Source organism: Ammospiza caudacuta, chromosome 17, assembly GCF_027887145.1.
Source record: "Ammospiza caudacuta isolate bAmmCau1 chromosome 17, bAmmCau1.pri, whole genome shotgun sequence".
NCBI classification, from domain to species: Eukaryota; Metazoa; Chordata; class Aves; order Passeriformes; family Passerellidae; genus Ammospiza; species Ammospiza caudacuta.
The window spans coordinates 9,606,182-9,624,632 of record NC_080609.1 but is presented as its reverse complement, the minus strand read 5'-3'; the positions used below and the strand labels follow the sequence as shown (position 1 = coordinate 9,624,632).

Below are 18,451 nucleotides of genomic sequence, written 5' to 3'. Positions count from 1 at the left end.
ATTGCTTTGAAAAAATACATTTTTATGTCTTTCAGTAACAGTGATGTTTGTGCTAGAAATTTCTGAGGGATTTTTTAATACTAGTTGGAACCTTCTGCCTATGGAATGATAGATTTGACATGTTGACAATTTTTTATACTTCTCACTTTTTTGGTTGATTAGCTGAGGGACAGACAGCCTTTATCAGTTTCTTGTTGGATTGAACCTGAGCCTGCTGAAGTGTGCTTTGTGTTGAGAGTTGCTGATAGGCAGGGACAGAAATAAATAACTACGTGCAGTTGCATTTTATTTGGCAGAAGGCATCCTTGGATCCTGGAGAGCACCACAAACCAACCACTGTGGTGCAGTTCTGATCTTCAGGCAGGAAAATTTGCCAGTCTGGGGCTGTGACACGGAGCAGCAGCTGGCAGCACCCCCAGAGCCACAGGAGAAAAGGCTGGACCAGGTGCTTGGAAAAGAGTAACAGGAGGGAGAAAAACACAGTCATAGACGTGATATGTGAAGATGAAAGACACAAAATACATGAATTTTGGTTTTTTTTAATAGAATTTATAAACAGAAACATCATGAGCTGGAGGGAGATGGAGGAAAGTGAATCCAGATGGCAGGAGCTGTGGGGAAGTTTTCTCTTCATCCTGGTGGGAGTGGGAGGGTGGCAGGCACTGTGAAAGAGCAGAGAAAGTGGCCAAGTGACACAAGCTAAGATGAGCACCTGCTTTGCACTTGCTGTCTCCACCTGGGAGCCGTGGACACAGAGTGTGCTGATAAAGGCAGGTGCCAGGTCCTTGTCCCACCATCACACTGAGCTGGAGCCTGCCTTAGCACAGGGCTGTGCCAGCCCCTGTGAGCTGCAGAGCTGGGGAAGGCCAGGAATCTTGTGGTGCGTGCAGTGTCAGCAGGGACAGTGAGCTTCTCCCAGGTGGGCATGGTCCAGCTCTGCAGCAACAACTCTGTTGGCTCCTCTGGGAGCTGCAGCAAGATCAGCTCCTGAGGCCTGTGGATGGGATGTAGAGCTCCTCACTGTTGGAGAAGTATTTTCATCACCAGCTCAAGGAGCTGCAGTGAGTGACAAGCAGAGCATTTCCTTGGAGTGAGGAGGTGCTGAGCAGCGCTGTCCTGCAGTGGGTGCCCAGAGAGCCTGAGCACAGCTGAGCTGAGCTGTCCCCTCAGCCTGAGGAGCCAGAGCTACAGACTGCTGGTGCCAGGCCCTGGGCAGGAGGCTGTGCCTGCACAGAAACACCTTCTGAGCTTGGGTCTTCGTTCGGTGTTTAGGGGGATTGTGGCATTCTCTGAAAAATCCCTTTGCCCAGGATTTTTCTTCTGGGAAGCTGAGAAGTCTCAGAAAAGGGAAACAACTATTATCTCATCTGCTTCTCCTATGTTTTGCTCATGTGTAGAATGTGTTTGGAGATTGTTTCATTGGATTCTGATGTGAATTCTTTTGACTCAATGGCCAATGAGTGCCAAGCTCATTGTTGGGACTCTGGAGAGAGTAACAAGTTTTCATTATTATCTTTTTAGCATTCTCTAAGTATCCTTTCTGTATTCTTTAGTATAGTTTAGTATAGCAATCTTTAATATAACATAGTATCATAAAATATTAAATTAGCCTTCTGAGAACATGGTGCCAGATTCATCATTCCTTCCTTTGTCTGGGGGCAACCCAAATACAAAAGGGGATTGAGCCCAAAGTGGAGGCACAGGGAGCTGCTGCCTGATGCATCATCAGAGCCAGCAGCTGAGCAGAAGGACTTCTTGTGGAAAATGTCAGTGCAGGTATTGCCAAATCCTTTATCCTTGGTAGTTTTCCCTTGCAGGGTAATTATTGCTTTTCTAAAACGCTGTAGCTGCTCATGGAAAGGCTCTTGAGTCCAGTCCCCATAGGAACACTCTGCACTTCTTAAATATCCCCTGAAACATGTGTGGCTTTGCTTAATTGCCATGAATGAAGTTGGCAGGCCTCGCTGAGCTGGGTTCACATTCGTGTTTTTCGCCGCTGAAACGAATTCTGAAGCACATGTTCAGGACCCCAAGTTTTATTGACATATGATTCACTTCTCTTTTGGCAGATTTGAGTGGGCAGGAATAAATGTTTTAGACCAGCAGTAATGAGAGCTTGGAGATCATTCTGCAAAAGGAAAAAAAAAAAAAAAGCCTAGTTATGGTGGCAAAATAGCATTAAGTTCCTTCTTCCCTCAAATTAAGCCGTTTTGGTAGTAGAGAGAGTGTATGTTGGACTTGCTTTTTTAACTTCATACTATGAGTGCACTGGAATGACCTGTCAGTTGTGATGTTCAGGATGGTACAAGGTGGTTCCATGGGGCCATGTTAGCTCATCAGCTGGATGGTGAAATCACCCTGGAAGTTTTCCTGTGGCCACTGGAGGAGATACCGTGGGCAAAGCCTGGCAGAGGGCAGGACACCCCCACCCTGCAGGTCACTGGAGTTAGGTCACTGTGATGGATGCTTGTCCGTCATGATAACAACATTTTTAGCTTTTAACCTGTGGTTTATTTTCATATTTTGGCTTGTGTTTTTCTATCTTCTTTTATTTCACTCTGTATGTTTGTTTTTCCTTAGTTCAATTTCAGTGGAAATGGAACTTTTTCCCTACCTTTCCTTTTTGAGTCTGTAAAGCTCCAGCATTGAAAAATTTTTCTTCTTGACTGTTCTCCCTTTATCCTTATCTGTATTCCTGGTCACCTCACCCTTCCCCTCAGTGCTGTTCACACCTTGCCCTTGCTGCAGAGAGCTGGGCTGCTGGAGGTGTGTTTGTGGAGGAGGAACAGAGAGGAGAGGCTGGTGGGGTCCAGGAGCAGGACCTCTCCATGGGATATCTTCTTCCCAGAGCTTTTTGCACAATAGAGGCTTTCTCATGGCAAAGACAATTTGGCTTTAGAAGGGGTTTTGTGACTCTCTTCATCCTACATCCAGTTGGTGCCAGTTATGTAGGAAACACTGCTCTTATTCATTGGTAAGTGTATTTTTTTTTCTCACGTTCTAGTCCTTAATAGCTCAACCTTCCCCAAGCAATGGCTGTGACACAGGATGCTGTAGAAAACCTGTTAAAGCAAACTGTTCTAAACCATCAGTTTCCTAATGTGCCTGGAGGTACCAACACAGAGCACCTTGAGGAGGAAAATCAATCTGAAACTTCATTAGGAGCAGTGCATGGGTGTCAGTGCTGATGCAATGTGCTCTGCTCCTGTTGGGAAGGGTTTCAGCTGCAGAATTTTGCTGATGTTGTAACAATGCACAAAGAACAGTCTGGGGGGCTGTGAGGAAGGAATTACCTGGTCAAACAAGATGTGCACTAATTAAAAGCTCATCTTCCTTTGGGGGAGCCTCTTTGTGTTTCAGAGATGACAGAAAAGATTCTGGTTCAAAACTTCTGGGTTCAGCCCAGGCAGTTACTGGGGAAGGTTCTGGATCACAGGCGAGCCCGAGGCTGCAGATCCAACCTGGCAGAGTAATACAGCCAGGAGTGAAATGTTAATCAGAGCTTCAGGAGAGCCTCAGACATCCCAGACTCGGTGTCACTCCGGCATCTCATCAAACAGGAAATTGCTTTTCCAGGGTCATCTGGGAGCTCAGCACGAACTGCTCGTCATCAACATAATAATGGCAGCTGGAATGATGCCTTAGCAGAGAGGGGCTCCTCTGCACGGCAAAGCACCCAAGGCAAAGCCAACACTCTGTAGTTTCGTGATGGACAGACCTGGGAAACACAAAATGCAGGCACTTCCTTGCCCTGGGGTGAGCGCTGTGCCCATGGCAGCTCTTGTGCATGGACCCATCCTTAGCTCAGCCCCTGCAGGAGCTGGAGCTTTGGGGATGCTCCAGTGGGGCAGAATAGGATGCTGATGTTTGTTCTGTTCCCCACGGATGTCCCTGAGCACGGGCTGGAGTTAGGTCACTGTGATGGATGATTGCCCAGTGTTCCCAACCTGGGTGACAAGGCTGTCACAGCACCAGAGGGAGGCGTGGCGTTGTTGGGAAAGGCTCAGGGAGCTGGAACCTCCTGCCTGTGCCTCCCTGTACCCCCTGCTCCTTGGGGCACCTGGGAATTGTCTGCTCGTCACTAATCACACAGTGACTGAGCATGGGACAGGGCAGGGACAGTGCCAGCCTTGGTGACAGCAGCCACGGATTCCTTCTCCTGTGGCTGACATCCCTCACTGCCAGCCACAGGGCAGCGTTTGGAGCACCTTTCCCAGATCCTGTGGCTGGGCTGGAAGAAATGCATTTATACCAGCAGAGGCATTGGCTGCTGGCACTGAGAGCCTGGGAAAGGCTGAGTCACCTGCCTGGCGAGGGGAGCTCTCTGTGATCTGGGCCCCCTTTTGGAGACCCCCTTCTGGTGCTGCTGCTCCTCCCTGCTGGCTCTGAGCTCCCCCATCCTGCCCTGGCCTTTGGGCAGGGGCTCTGTGTTCCTCCCCTCAAAATAATTAACACAAATGTGGGCACTCCTGGAGAGCATCAGAAGGTGCTGTTGAGATTTGTGAGATCAGGCTTGATTTGAGCCTGATTGAAGCTCATAGTCTGCCTGCTGTCTTTGGTGGATCACAGAATCTAGCATTTTGTATCTCTCCTTATTCAATTTTAAGCCTAGATAGCCAAAAGGATTTTTCTAGAAATCCCTGTTAGGTCAGGTCCTACAGAAAATTAGGTCCTGTGGAAGGCTGGGTGGGTTGGTTACACTGTGATGGTTGTACTGAGGGGCTCCTTCCATCATCTCTGCAGGGTGATGGGACATGGTTCTGCTGCCAGTGCCCAAATGGGTGTTACAGATCCAGCCTGGCACTGTCAGTGTACATCATGAGGCTTTTTTTTTTTTTTTTTTTTTTAATAAATGGATCAGAAATGCAAATGAATTGGAAGCAGGGAGCTCTGCCTTCCCTTGCTGAGCTTCATGGCTCCTCTCTGGCCCAGGGAAATGCCTGCAGCTCTTGGATAAGGTCAACAGGTTCCATCAATGGACAGCTCCATAAGTAATTATCCTGAATCTTAATCCAGATTTTCAGCACTCTAAGCCTGAGGTGCCTGGAAAGGGCCCCACCACTGCCCCATGCCAGCCTGCCCCCTGGCTGTGCCAGCAGTTTGGTATTTGCAGCTGGAGCTGTTTGTCTCTCCCCAGCAGGTGATAAAATCACTGAGCAGTTTCCTCATTTGCACTTCCAAATGCACCTGAATTTCCAGGAATTTAAGCCTGAATGGAACCTGACCAGCAGTGAATGCAAGCAGGACTGGGTCTGATAATGTGGTTTATGTGTTATAAAAGATGAGCTGGGGTGGAGGGCTGCCTCGTGTGGCTCCTGCTGAGGGTGGTGGTGTGGGCACTGTGGTGCTTCCATCCTGTCCTGGTAATAGGATTAAAAGTTACTGGCTGTTCTTGATGATAAACATGTCTGCAGGCTGTTCCAGCCACAGACCTGAGAGGAGCATTTTTGGGCAAAATCAAATGAGAGAGGATAGTTTACATTAATTGGATGGTGTTTAAACCACCTGGGAAGTGAGACTCTGGGATCCTTGTGCTGTGCCACCCCAGGGCACCAGGGTGTGTGTGGCTATGTGAGTCCTCTGTGTGTGTTGGAGAGTGGCTTTTTCATAGAAAGAACTTAAAACATCACATATTGGCCAGCACTGTGATGTGGGAGCTGGCCCAGGTTGAGGGAGGAGAGGTTCCTTCTGGGTGGGGCAGGAATAATGCAGCAACAAAAGAAAATGCATGTGGTAAATGTGAGTGTGGGTGCTGTAGAGTCACAGTGTGACCCACAAGCTGCTGTAACAAAAGGAATTTGAGTTAAGGAATCAGATGCTTTTCCTGGCTGGGTTTCCCAGCCTCAGTTTCCCTGAGGCACTGATGTCTGTGCCAGGGGCTGTGCCTCTGTGCTGGCCCACACAATGATCCTGGTTCTGTGGGTCAGTTCAGGCTGTGGCTGTTCTGAGAACCTTTTACTTTACTCTCTACCCATAGTCTCTGGTTTCTGTAATCTCGTATTTGGGGCATCAGTGAAGACATTTAATCCTTTTGTTATGATTGCAAACCACTGCAGCTCCTTTTCCTCTAGGGATGGGCTCTGACACCTGACCTGGGTTGGTTCTGGACTGTTTGGGATGGAGCACCAGCTCTGCACTCCTGCATGGCCCTGGCACTGGGCAGTTGGATCAACCCCTGCCTGCTGTGTTCCAGCCTCCAGAGTGTTTCAGTGTGGGCATTCTGCATCCAGCAGTAGGAGCCTCTCAGAACCATGCAGGGGGCAGAGGTTATTTCAAACCCTCACACCTGAGGAGCAGTGATGTGGGCTCTCCAGCTCTTTACTAGTTTTAAGCATCATTAAGGAAAAGGCGAAGGAATGATGGCAGAACAACAGTCACCTTGGTAAGATCAGAACTGCCTGGAGCCATTAAAAATGGAGCAGGTAGAAGCTACTGACCCTGTGCCCCTCTCTCCTCTTCGCCTGGCTGCTGGGGAGCTGATGAAGGATTGGTGACTGGAGAAACATCTCCTTTTGGGGATAGTTCCTTTCTTGTTTCCACTTAGCTCAAGGTACCAACAGATGGTTCCTGGTTGCAGTTCAGAGCGTGACTAAAATTCATTTTTCAGGCACTTAGACAAATGGGATTTATTTAATTTCTCTCCCTTCTCTTCCCCTCTGAGCTGTGTTCTAAATCTTCACATTCTCTTTTCCCTGCAGAATGAAGTGGAGCTGGGAGAGCTGCTGTTGTCACTGAACTACCTACCCAGTGCAGGAAGGCTGAACGTGGACATCATTAGGGCAAAACAGCTGCTTCAGACAGACATGAGCCAAGGTTCAGGTAAAGGGCAGTGCATTTCTCACATTACTCATGCTCAGATTATATGTGCCTCTAAAGCAGAGCAGTGAGGCTGCAGTTTGTGGGGGACCCAGGGGGATTTGATGCTCAGTTCCTGTTTATACAAGGCTCTGGATTCTGAGTCCCTCTTGTATGTATAGACAACAATAATGAAAGTATTTGAACACTTACTCTGGGGTACAGTGGAGGGCTTGCCAAATTTAAAGTAAAGGCAGAGGTGAGGAGCCAGGAGCTTTGGTCTCCCTGTGCTGTGAGAGGCAGCCCCTGGGCACTGCTCCCTGATGGAATTTTGGTCCCTTTGGGCTGTGCTGTGAGAGGCAGCCCCTGTTCCCTGCTGGCCCTGGCCACTCTGCCTGGAGCTGCTTGGTGCCTCTGTGCTCAGGGGGTCTCCCCACATTCCTGCCCCAGCCTCTGCTGCTGCCAGAATCTTGGCATTTCCCAAAAAGAGCAGCATGTCAAGGCTGACATTAGCTGTGGTTTTGGCAGGGACTGTTTTTAATCTGGCTGCCTGGTTTTGTGCCCACTGCAGTCTCTGGGAGCAGCACAAGTCCCAGCCCTTTCCAAAGGCCATTTCCCAGCTCAGTCCATCCCTGTGGTGAGCGGGGCTGCTGACTCATGATCCCATAACACAGGGCCTGTGCTTTGTGCTCTTTGCCAGATCCCTTTGTGAAAATCCAGCTTGTTCACGGATTGAAGTTAACAAAAACCAAGAAGACCTCCTGCATGCGGGGCACGATAGATCCCTTCTACAACGAGTCCTTCAGCTTCAAGGTCCCACAGGAGGAGCTGGAGAATGCCAGCCTGGTGTTCACAGGTCAGTGTGGTGCTGCTGGCAGCAGCTGTGGGTGTGCAGGGCTCTGCCTGTCCCACCCTGGGAGGTTAATGGGCACTCTGTGCTCTGCAGAAGCTGTGCCAGCACTGCCAGCCTGTGCTAGACTGGAAATGGGCAGAGGAAGAGGAGGAGCATTAATTGCCCTTCTCAGAGCACCCAGCCTGGGCACAGAGTGAAACCTAAACAGAATGAGAGGACAGCAGTGAACAGTCACAGAGCCCAAGCACTGGCAAAATAACTTCTGGTTCTTGCTGTGGTTTGCTGGTGAGAGGGGGCAGCCACAGGTGTTCCACAGTGGCCTCAGCTGTTCTGTGAGCAGGCCTTGCTCGTGCCTTTGTTTCTGAAGGGCTGGCACTGTGTGCCAAGCCCTGCCTGGCACAGCTGAGATGGACCCAGGTACAGCCCACAGAGCCTGGGGCCACGGGCAGGCTCAGAGCTGACCTCAGCCCTGTCAGCACTGGAGGTGCTGGCTGGGATAGGAATTTCTATTTTGATGCAGTTTCTGTCTCCTGTATTTGTTCTCAAGGCACGAAGGCAGGCAGGAGTGGCAGAGCACAGGGCTGCTGTCCCAGGCCAGGGTCCTGCTGGGGCTGGTGGCCTTCTCTGCCCTTTCCCACCCTGAAAGCCTTGAGCAGGGCTGCAGGGATCCCTCTGAAGGGTGGGGGTCCCTCCCATGCCATGGCTGCTCCCCCTTTGGAGCTCAGGCACCACCAGGAGCAGGCTCAGAGGGACTGGCTGGGGGGGCCCACACTCTCCTACCACACTGGGCTCTCATGCTTCACAAACACTTCTTCTGACAACTTCCCATCATTTCTTTTGCTGAAAACAATCTGCCTCTGAAAGGATGTATTTTGAAGCATTTTTTAATTTTACTTTTCACATGGAAGATACAGGTGTCAAAGCTGGTTCAAGGAGCCTTATTCCAACCCATTAATTTGTTTTCAAACATGTTGGAACAAAAAGTGATGCTGATTAGCAGCTTAAATGTTGCCCTTCATGCTCAGAAATTTCCTCAGCAGAACACCAGTAATTAATCACTGCTTGGCATGCATGTCAGCCTGGCTGCACCTTGCATGTGCAGGGAAGGGTTTGCTCCTGGAGCTCCCATCAGGTGCTGCTGTGACAGGCCTGAGTCACTCCCTGTGCTTTCCCCTTTGCTGCTGGCAGCAGAACAGGCAGAGAGAGCAGGGCTGTGCCCTTGGAGGGTGAGGGGAGCAGCGCTGCCCAGCACAGTGCATGGAGCCAGGATTGATGGTGGCGCTCTGGGTGTTTTTCCCTGTGCAGAGGGGAGTATTCCCAGGGAGCCAATGGGAACCTGGCTGATTCATCACCCTGTGTCACACAGCACTGAGCCTCTGAGTGGGGCTTCATTTTCTGAGTGACATACTGCTTGCTGTGAGTTTGCAATAAATAATCCCGGGCCAGAAATGTCTCCAGCAGCTCCACAGCTGGGAAGGAATGTGCAGAGCTTTGGGAGGACCAGTGTGTCACAGACATATTTTATGAAAATTCCTTCTGCTAGGATCTTTTTCTCCTGAGAAGCTTCAGCTTCTCCATGTTTTGCTGCTTTGGAATGTGATTTGGAGAATTGTTTACCCAGCACATGAAATTGTTTTTACCTGATGACCAATGACAGCCACCTGTGTCAGGGCTGTGAGCAGCCACAAGATTTTATTATCATTCCTTTCTATTCCTTGCAAGCCTTCTGATGAAAACCTTTCTTCTATTCTTTTAGTAAGTTTTAATATATCATTTTCTTTTAATATAGCATATATCATAAAGTAATAAATCAGCCTTCTGAAACATGGAGTCAGGATTCTCTTCCTTCATCCTGGGACCCCTGTGAACACCCCCAAAACAGTGAGGGGTGAGGGGCAGGGTGGGCATGGCGCTGCCTGGGCTGGGGCTTCTGCTGTGCCCAGGACACTCTGGTGTGAGTGTGGGGTTGGTGTGGCCAGCAGAGCTGGAGCCAGGGGTGCTGGTTGTGTTTTTGTGTGTACAGCCCTCTGCTGGGTCAGTGCCTGCACTGTCTGCCACAGGGATCTCTCATCAGGGAACGTGGTGGTGGTGAGGATGCTGAGCCACGTTCAGTGTCCGTCCCAGTGACAGAGTGACTCCTGAGGGTGCTGGGGCTGTGTCCCCAGTTTATTGCTGTGTGCATCTGTGGGTTCTGCTGACATGAGTTTCTGAAGGTCTGGGGTTGTGGTGTTCCCCACAGAGCTCCCTCTTGGCACCTCACAGTATTATTCAGCTTAAGGGCTCGTCAAGGGCTTTGGGATCCTCTGTTAAAAGATACCCATACTGCCAAACATTTGTTCCTGATTATCTTGCAATGTGAGATCTCTCTTTTGCATCTCTGCATAGCAGGGGTGTAGTTTTGTTTTGCTTTTTTAACTTAGGTGCTTTGGGGTTCTTTTTTGCTGCAGTGATGGTTCTTTCTGTTGTGTGTTTTGTTTGGAATTGTTTCTTATTTCTTTTCTCTTCTAGTCCATTAGGTCAGTTAATTAAATTTGCTGTTGAGTCAAAGTCCAATTGAAAAGCAAAATAATCCTGTTTGAAGGGTGGGTGATGATGCTTTGAATGGAGAGAAGAGAGAGCTGTAAAAGCAGCCATGGGAGCCAGAAGTGAGCATGTCTTCAATAATTTAAAGGAACCTTTATTGTGGCTTTGTGTTTTGGACCCAGTTTCCAGCTGTCTTTACATTGGCTTGGCTTCATGGAAAGCCCTGGAGCTGTGCCAGTTCCCATCAGCTGGGGCTCCTGGACACTGCACAGCAAGGCACCATGCACACTAAGTGAGATGAATTTTGTTTTCCCCCCTGTGTGTTTTTCTCCTGTGCATCTTGGATCCAGCTGTCTCTGTCCACTGCACTCTGGTGTGGGTTTCTCCACCCTTTGCTGTGAGTTACCAAGGGCTGTGAGTGCAGACAGATGGTAAAGCACCATCCCTGCTCTCCTGGAGGTGCTCTGCAGAGCTGGACTCCACACCAGGCTCAGGGCTGAAGCACAGCTGGGTTTGGAGAGGGCTCTGGGGCTCCAAGATGATGTGCCCAGGCACAGCTCTGTGTTAGCCAGGACTGGTTGGGCTGGATCTTTGGCCTTTCCTCCTCCTCTTCAGGCACACAAGGATTCAGTATTGTCAATTATTGGCATTTACAGACCAAAATGCTTCTCCTTCCACCCTAGTGCAGGACACCCTGTCCCAGCTCTGCCTTCCCTCTGCTCCTTCCTCAGATGCTGCTGGAGCTGTCACTGACCCACAGTTCCAGGCCAGTGCCCAAAATGAGGTGGGATCAGCTCTGGTGGAAATGTTTTCTCCAGGAAAAGCATCCAGGGTCAGGATTGCTGCTGCAAGTGTTGTCTGTCACAGCTCCTCCCCAAAGAGGCTGAAACCAGGAAAGCCACTGTACTTATAACAAGTCTGATGTCCTGACCAAAAAAAAAAAAAAAAAAGAAAAAAGAGTGAGGCAACAGCTGGTGGAGAGGATGTTTGATTTTCATTTACTTCATCAAACAGGTTGTCTAGGTAATGAGCAGCCATTTACATGTTGTAACAGAAATGCACTCTTTTGGGTGGTTCATTTTTGCACTTTCTGGGGGTTTTTTGGCAACCTGACACAAATCCCCCATCTCCTGCCTGAGTGCAGGCAAGTCATGGTCACCTCCTGCAGGGAAATGGGGCAGGCTCTGAAAGGTGGGGTGTTCTAAACATGAGAGCAAACCTGTGAGCAAAGCTGTTGCTGTGTCTGATGGCAGGGGGAAGGTGGAGCTTGACCCTGACAGCAGCACTGGCAGCTGCTGCCAAAATCAATTCCATGAAGAAAAAAAGAGTATTTGAGATGCAAGGGCAGCCCGTGTGCTGGGAGGGCTGGATGGGCACCCACAGGCCCTGTGCTCTCCCCACTGAGGGATTTGGGGCTGTGCAGTCAATCTCAGTCTGTCAGAAAGCTGGGGCTGTGCAGCAGGAAGGCAGAGCTGAAACCTGAGCCCTGTAGTGTTTTGTTAATGATTATAATGTTGTTAATAGCAATCATCAACAATGCTGTTTGCACTGCAGTAAAGCCCAGATGGCCCAATAAAAACCAGCAGCACTCCAGGGCAAACTGTGTCTCAGTGACTCCTCAGCATCTTCTCATCACTTACCATAAAAAAAAAACCTTCAGCACTCACAGGGAGGGGATGTTTGTCTCCCCCAGGTCCTTGTGGTGGCTGTGTGTCTTTCTCCATTTAAATGAGCTGTTGGAATGTTTGCATGGCAGGATCTCTGGGGTTTGTTACACAGGCAGAGTCCCCAAAGAGGGAGAAATCATCTCCATGCTCTGGGTAGATCATCTCCATGCAACTCTAAAGGGAAAATCTGCTTTTCCTTCTGGCCTGGCTGGAAGGGCAGCTGGGCTGGGACGGCCCTGGGGCTGAGGGAGAGCAGCAGTGGGGCTGATCCTGCTGCTCCATCCCTGTCTGGAAGGGAGCAATGGCTCCAGCAGGGCAGGGCCCTCTGCCTGGGACAGAGGGAAGCAGGCTGGGCAGGGAGTGCTTGTTGGTGGAGGGATTGACCCAAAATGTGTGACCTGCACTGGTGACATCTTCACAGTCACTGCTGCCTGGGGGTGCAGCTCATGGGCACTCTGTCTTCTGGTAGGATTTGCTGATACTCCTCACTGTTCAATGTTTTAAAAACTGGCAATGTCTCTGTTTTCTGTAAATATTTAGGACCCATTTTCCCATTTTATTTTTTTTTTTTTTTTTTTTAGTATTTTTGTTCCTGAGAGTGTTGAGACTCTGCAGAGCTGTACCTGTGGTTTCAGTGGCTGCAGCAGAGGAGCCCTGGCAATGCTGTCAGGCCCCTCTGTGCTCCAAGTGCTGCAATGTGTGTCTTCAGACCCCTGCACAACTTTAATGCTTTATTCCAGGGCTCTAATTAACTTCCAGTTAATTAAAATAACAGGTTGCTGTTCACTAGCAATATACCTCGTTCCTCTGTTGGCTCATTTGCAGTTGGCCTTTAGGAAAATATGGGGACCATTTAATGAAGTTTGTATTTTGAAAGGGGAAGAAAAAGTAACTCTTGTTGTGTATTGATAATGATGCAGTTCTGGGTATTGGGTGCTTTCACTGAAATATTTTCTCTGTGAAGCAATGCTGCCTGTTTCAGCAGGATGCAGAGCTAGTGGGGCTTTTCAGTGGTGTTTTCTTAATTAACAGACTGATTTCCAAATGTCCCAATCAGCTGAGTAGGTTGAAAGTTTATAAAGTTTTTGTCCTGAGGCTTTTCCAGGAATGTATCTGAATTCAGATTTCCCTGGCTATGTGGAAGTGTGACCTGGAGATGCCAGCATCATCTCCTCCAGGGATGGAAACCACCATGTCTGGAGTCACTACACATCTGCAGTTTGACCTGCCCATCTCTCCTTTCTCCTCTTGTTTTTGCTTTCCCACATGAGAACCCAACAAACATTCAGGCATTTTGTCTTTTGCACACAGATATAGGGAGGAAATCTCTAATATATGAGCCAAATTAAGCTGTTTTTTTCCCATGCAGGAATGCAGGAGGAGGATTTGGTTTCTCTTTTGAAATACTATCATAACATCTCTTAGATGGAAGGATAATTAGACAACTCACTGCTAGAAAATTGTTTCTTGTCATCTATTAGCTATGTCTTTTGCAAGTATTGGACTGTCTGTATATTTCCCATATCTAGAGCTCAGAAGCAAAATGTAATCCCTGACTAAACCTGTGTAATCCTATCTTAGCCAAAGGAAAAAAAATGGAAAAAACCCACTGATGTCAGCACTGTGTTTTCTGGGATTTATACCTGTTTAATTTAGATCAGAATTTGCCCTTTGTGTGGTGTTATAAAACACTCCATCCATTCATGCAGCAGCCACCATATGGTCCTTGCCCAGGTCTGGGGAGGGCAGGGAGCTCCTGGCTGGTGCCTCCTGCCCCCAGGCCTTGCTGCAGCTCTGGTGGCCCCACAAGCTCCTGGCAGGGGTTTGGGGAGATGCAGGGCAGGGGAGACCCCTGAGGCCCAGCAGAGCCCCTTCACAGCATCTCTTTGTGCATTCCCACATGTCCAAATCCCCTTTGGGAGGAGAAGGGGCCCCACTGCTCTGCATTTCAGTCCCTCTGTCCTTGCTGGGCTCCATGGAGGTGCTGCTGGAGCAGGGGACAGCAGAGGGGCAGGCAGAGATGCTGGGTGGGGGCCAGTCCTGTCTGGGGGCACTCAGGGAAGATGCTCTGGGGTGAGTTTGGCTTTTTGCAGCAGACTGACTGCTTTAACAAGGAGGAGTGAAATGCCATTAATCAGGGTGAGAGCAACAAGATGCTGACCCTTCCTGACCCAATCTGTTGCTTGCTTAGGAGGCAAAATTAGATTCATCAAGTCTCCTGACTTAGTTAATAAATGTACTGCAGCTGATGTGGCAGCAACTGCCTGTCCTGGAGCTCTCTGGAAGCTTTTGAGAATCTTTTTTTCCTAAGGAAGGGAGCAAGCCCTCCTCTCTCCAGGCTGATGATAGGTGCTTGCTCCTTTTGCCAAGCCTCTTCATTTAAGCAGTGTCATGGCTCTGCTGCCCTCAGCCCTTCATCTTGTTTGGCTCACACTGCAGTGAAAGGAATTGTTCAAACCCCTTGCAGGGCCGTAATCTGCCTGTGCATCAAAGGAAGAAAAGTCTGGGTGGCAGGAGCTGCTGTGGCAGCAGAGCAGTGTCTGCAAATGGAATGTCTGTGCCTGGCCTGTGGCTGCCTCAGGAGATGGATGGTGCAGGCAGAGGCTGCCTCTCCTGCATGGCTGTCCCTGCCTGTGTCTGCAGGTGCTGTGTGGCTCTGGAGTTGTCAGGTGTGTAAATGTGCTTTGTTGGATCTTTGTTGGGCTCATAGTGCAGAGAATTAAGATGCAGTTTTACAAAAAAGGGGAATTAGAAGTGGCAAAAGGCAGCCACAGACACTCCTTTTCAGTATGCTCTGGGCTGTTGCAATAGATGATCCCAGCCCATTATTCCAGTGTAATGATGAGGTAATTTCATGAGGTGTCATCCCTGCTGCCCTTGAGCTCTGCAGGTGCATTCACAGCTCCCCTGCAGCCTGGATCCCTGTGTCTGCTCCAGGATTTCCCTTCCTGTGAGAGCAGGCTGTGACTGGCACGCTCCTGCTTTGGGGTGCATGTGCAGGGAGGATCTCCCTGTCCCTAGGGGAGGTTTCCAGAGGATTCCTGGAGAAGGTTTCCAGAGGGTCTCTTGCTGTGGCACTGTCCCCTGGGGCAGCAGCTGGGTCTGTGTGTGGCCATGAGCTCCAGCAGTGCCGGTTCCCTCTGGAGCTGGGCAGGTGCAGCCACTGCAGGGGAAGGCTGGAAAGAGTTTAATGTGCTCATCAGACCCTGGTGGAGATTAAACTGATAAATGGGAAAACACGGCATCTTCTCCCATGCTTTTCTCTCGTCTCTACTAAATATGACAGGCCATGCTGGAGGAGCAAGGGCAGGGTTTGGGCCATGCCTGTGACCTCCTCAGTGTGCATCATTAGCCCAGCTGCTGCTGCTCCTCCTAGCACCTCTTTGTGCTAAACAGCCTTTGAACATTGATGTCAAGCAGTTCAGGAGCAGCTTTCAGTCCTACTTAACCTGGCAGCTCAGCCCCACTGGCTGAGGCACTGCTGGGCACGGAAAGGGCTGGACACTGGGCACTGGCTCCTGCCTGCCTGAATGGGCAGGTGTGTGAAGGGGGCACTCTGTGAGAGCTCACCAAGGGCTGAGGCTGAGTGGGAAGTGCTGAAGTGCTGATGGGTCAGTGCCAGCAGAGATGTGGCTCTGCCAGAGACACCACGCAGTCCCATGAGATCCGTGTGCTCAGGGGGACTCTGCCCCTCAGCTCCCTGTGTGCAGCCTTGGGCACGTTTTTGCTGGTTTTTCTCTGAGTTACATGTTTTAGTTGCAGTGCAGTGATGGTGCAGGTGGCTGCAGAAGGGTGAATTGTTGGTGTGGAGCTCTCCACGCTGACATTCCCTGCTGGTGCTGCGGGACAGGCAGCAGTGAGGCGCTGTGTGGCCGTACAGGGCAGAGCAGCACGCCCAGGACTGCTGAGGAACTGCTGGCACACCTGGCAAAGCGTTTGCAGGAGATGCAGATGTTTCACGACCCCAGCTGCAAGGCTCAGACGTGTCCCATCCTGTAAATGATACTGATAGCCTTGAAGTTACCTTAAGGAAATTTTCTTAGTTAATGCTCCTCCCTGGCCATTCCCAGGATGCTGATGTGGTCAGTCAGAGGACGAATGATTTTCTGAAATGCCAGATTAAATCCTGCTGCTGCAGGTGACTCACAGATGATGATGATTTGCAGTCATGCTCTGCACAAGTGCTCTGTGTGCAGCTCTCCGTGCAGAGGGAAGGTGAGAGGCATTTTGGCTGGGTCTGGTGCCAGGGCTGATGCCAGCCAGGCTGCCTCATGGCTTAATTACACAGTGAAAACAGCCGACTGGCCAAAAGTGATTCCATGTGACTGAGGCTGGTGGGAGACAAGGGCAAGCTCAGGCAGATTTGGAGCTCCAATGCCCACTGCATCCCCTGGGCAGCAGCTCTGGGCTGTGCAGTGCTCTCAGCCAGGCTGGGGGCTCAGCTTTCCCTCCTGTGCAGGAGCCCAATGGGGAACATGGGCCCTGACCCCAAAGGAACAGTTCAGTGGCACCCAGGCCCCCATCAGTGGGATATGGATCATTTAGGAACGCTGCATCAATAAGTTCATGACGTGAAAATGTTTTATTTACATCATGTACCTTGTCCTCAACGATTCAACTCTTTTAATGGATATAAGTAAAGGTGATTTGCTTCTGTATTTCAGCATTTCTGTTATAAAGAATGTCTTTTTAAGAAGCCTTTCTGTTTCCAAATGTGTCCTTCTGAAGAGCAGCTGCAGAAAGAATTGGTTTGACCTCTGCTTCTTTAATTGCTTTTTGCTCTGTGTTGGCCTAGAAATGGATGTTGCTATTGTGTAAATTACTGTGAGGGTGGAAAAAGAGCTCATGACATCAGGTGTGTAGTTTCTGTCAGGAAAATATGCTTCTTAAATGGAAAGCAGCATCTACTAGTTCATAACCAGAGTCTGGATCAGTCTGAAAATCCCAAATGTTAATTACTCTATTTTCTGCTATTGAGCAGCTCCATGGTGTCACTGTTTCTGTGGACAGGGGCAGATTGAATCTGAAATTTACTATGAGCTCCTTTCAGACTCTGCCAAGGGATGTTCAGACACGAGGGAGCACAGCTCAGTCACACACCTGGACTCAGCAAATCCTAAATCCTGGCCCTTTAGCAGGGAATATAGCAGTTAGCCTCCCAGAAAGGCATGCCCTTGAATTTAAAAGGCTCTGACCTGATGGGTAGAGCTGAATTTTTGGCACACAAAGACCTCTCCTCATCTGAGGAAGCTGCTGTGGTGAAGCTGTGAGTGTGGAAACCTGAGGTCAGCCTAGTGCAGCCTCTTTTGGTCTGTGTGTGAATGAGAATTTGGCCTTGCAAAATGCCTTCCCTGCTCCTCAGCAATGAGTCTCTGTGCTATCTACATCACTTAATGATAGAAGCAACAATGCTTGTATAATTAGCCCATTAATACCCCAAAGGACTCAGCATGCTAATTACCTGACACAATGAGATTAGCAGGTTGCATTACAAGAATTCAAAGTACTTGGATCAACAGTAGAATGGCAGGTGCCCTTAGTTAGCACACCTGCTTGTTTCACAGTCCTGGCATGGAGTGTTTTTGAAGAATCGGTATGCCTGGGGTGCTTCTTCTCCACTGTTAATTTATCCTGTGATTAATTGATGGCCTGGAAGGCTTCTTGGTTTAAATTACTTGGTGCTGTCTCCCAGGATTAGGCTTTATCATCCTTAATTTTACCCAAAAAAAACCCCAAAAACCCAAACCCAACAACAACAAGACCAAAAGCAAACAAGCAAAAAGACCACACACAAAAAAAAAAAAAAGAAAAACATCCTATTGAAAATTTTGGTTTTGGGGGATTTTTACGTGGTTTTATCATAATATTTGATTTCTGTAGGCTAATAAATCATAGCAAAACATTTAGTATAGTCCTGCTAGCTACACCTGTGATCCATTGCCTTGTAGGAGAACTCATTAATAACCCAGACAAGCTGTGTATTAGTTGGAGATGGATGGCTTAGAATTCCTGACTGTGTCCTCAGAAGGTGGCCTTTGCAAAAAACACCAACCTGGCAGAGGCACTTACTTGATAACATGTCCTGATGGCTTCAGCCCAGGTAACTGATGGTGACAGGCAGAAGAGATGCAGCCTTCCTGCTGGGGTGGTGAACCCCAGATCATTTCTAAATGTCACTTGAAGATGGACTTACAGGGCTCTGAGTTGCAGGGTAGATTTTTCAGAGCAATTATTTGAACAAATTACTTGGGCATTTGAAGGTTTTGCTGTCACCTGAAAAATCCACAGGTAATTTGGTGAGCAGAAGCATCTCTGCCCATAAACTGTGTGTGTCAGAGCTGTCAGAGGGGATGAAATGAGCTGTAACCTGGCACTGCTTGATCTCAGGGCTGCACTGGCAGGTGGATCCCAGACTGGTGCAGGGGTGAGGAACCAGCCTGGCAGAGTGTGGAGATGGCAGAGGGGCAGGTTAAAGTGATGCTGGTCCCTTGGGGGTGTGTTACAACAGGAGATGCATATCCCTGACCAAGGTGTGTGGTTGGAGTGGGGCTGAGTGCCTTGTGCTCAGTGTCCTGCCTGCCTGAGAGGGTGTGCTCACACCAGGGTGATGCCA

General features: G+C 49.3%; 1 protein-coding gene across 1 annotated transcript in view; it reads left to right on the top strand.

The window, feature by feature from the left end:
• The window catches only part of SYT17 (synaptotagmin 17), a 34,490-nt gene that overhangs the window by 13,263 nt on the left and 2,776 nt on the right, over positions 1-18,451 (top strand). The window contains exons 7-8 of the mRNA XM_058816301.1: positions 6,699-6,819; positions 7,496-7,651. Coding sequence (XP_058672284.1) covers positions 6,699-6,819; positions 7,496-7,651 — 277 coding nt within the window. The remainder of the gene's footprint in view (positions 1-6,698; positions 6,820-7,495; positions 7,652-18,451) is intronic.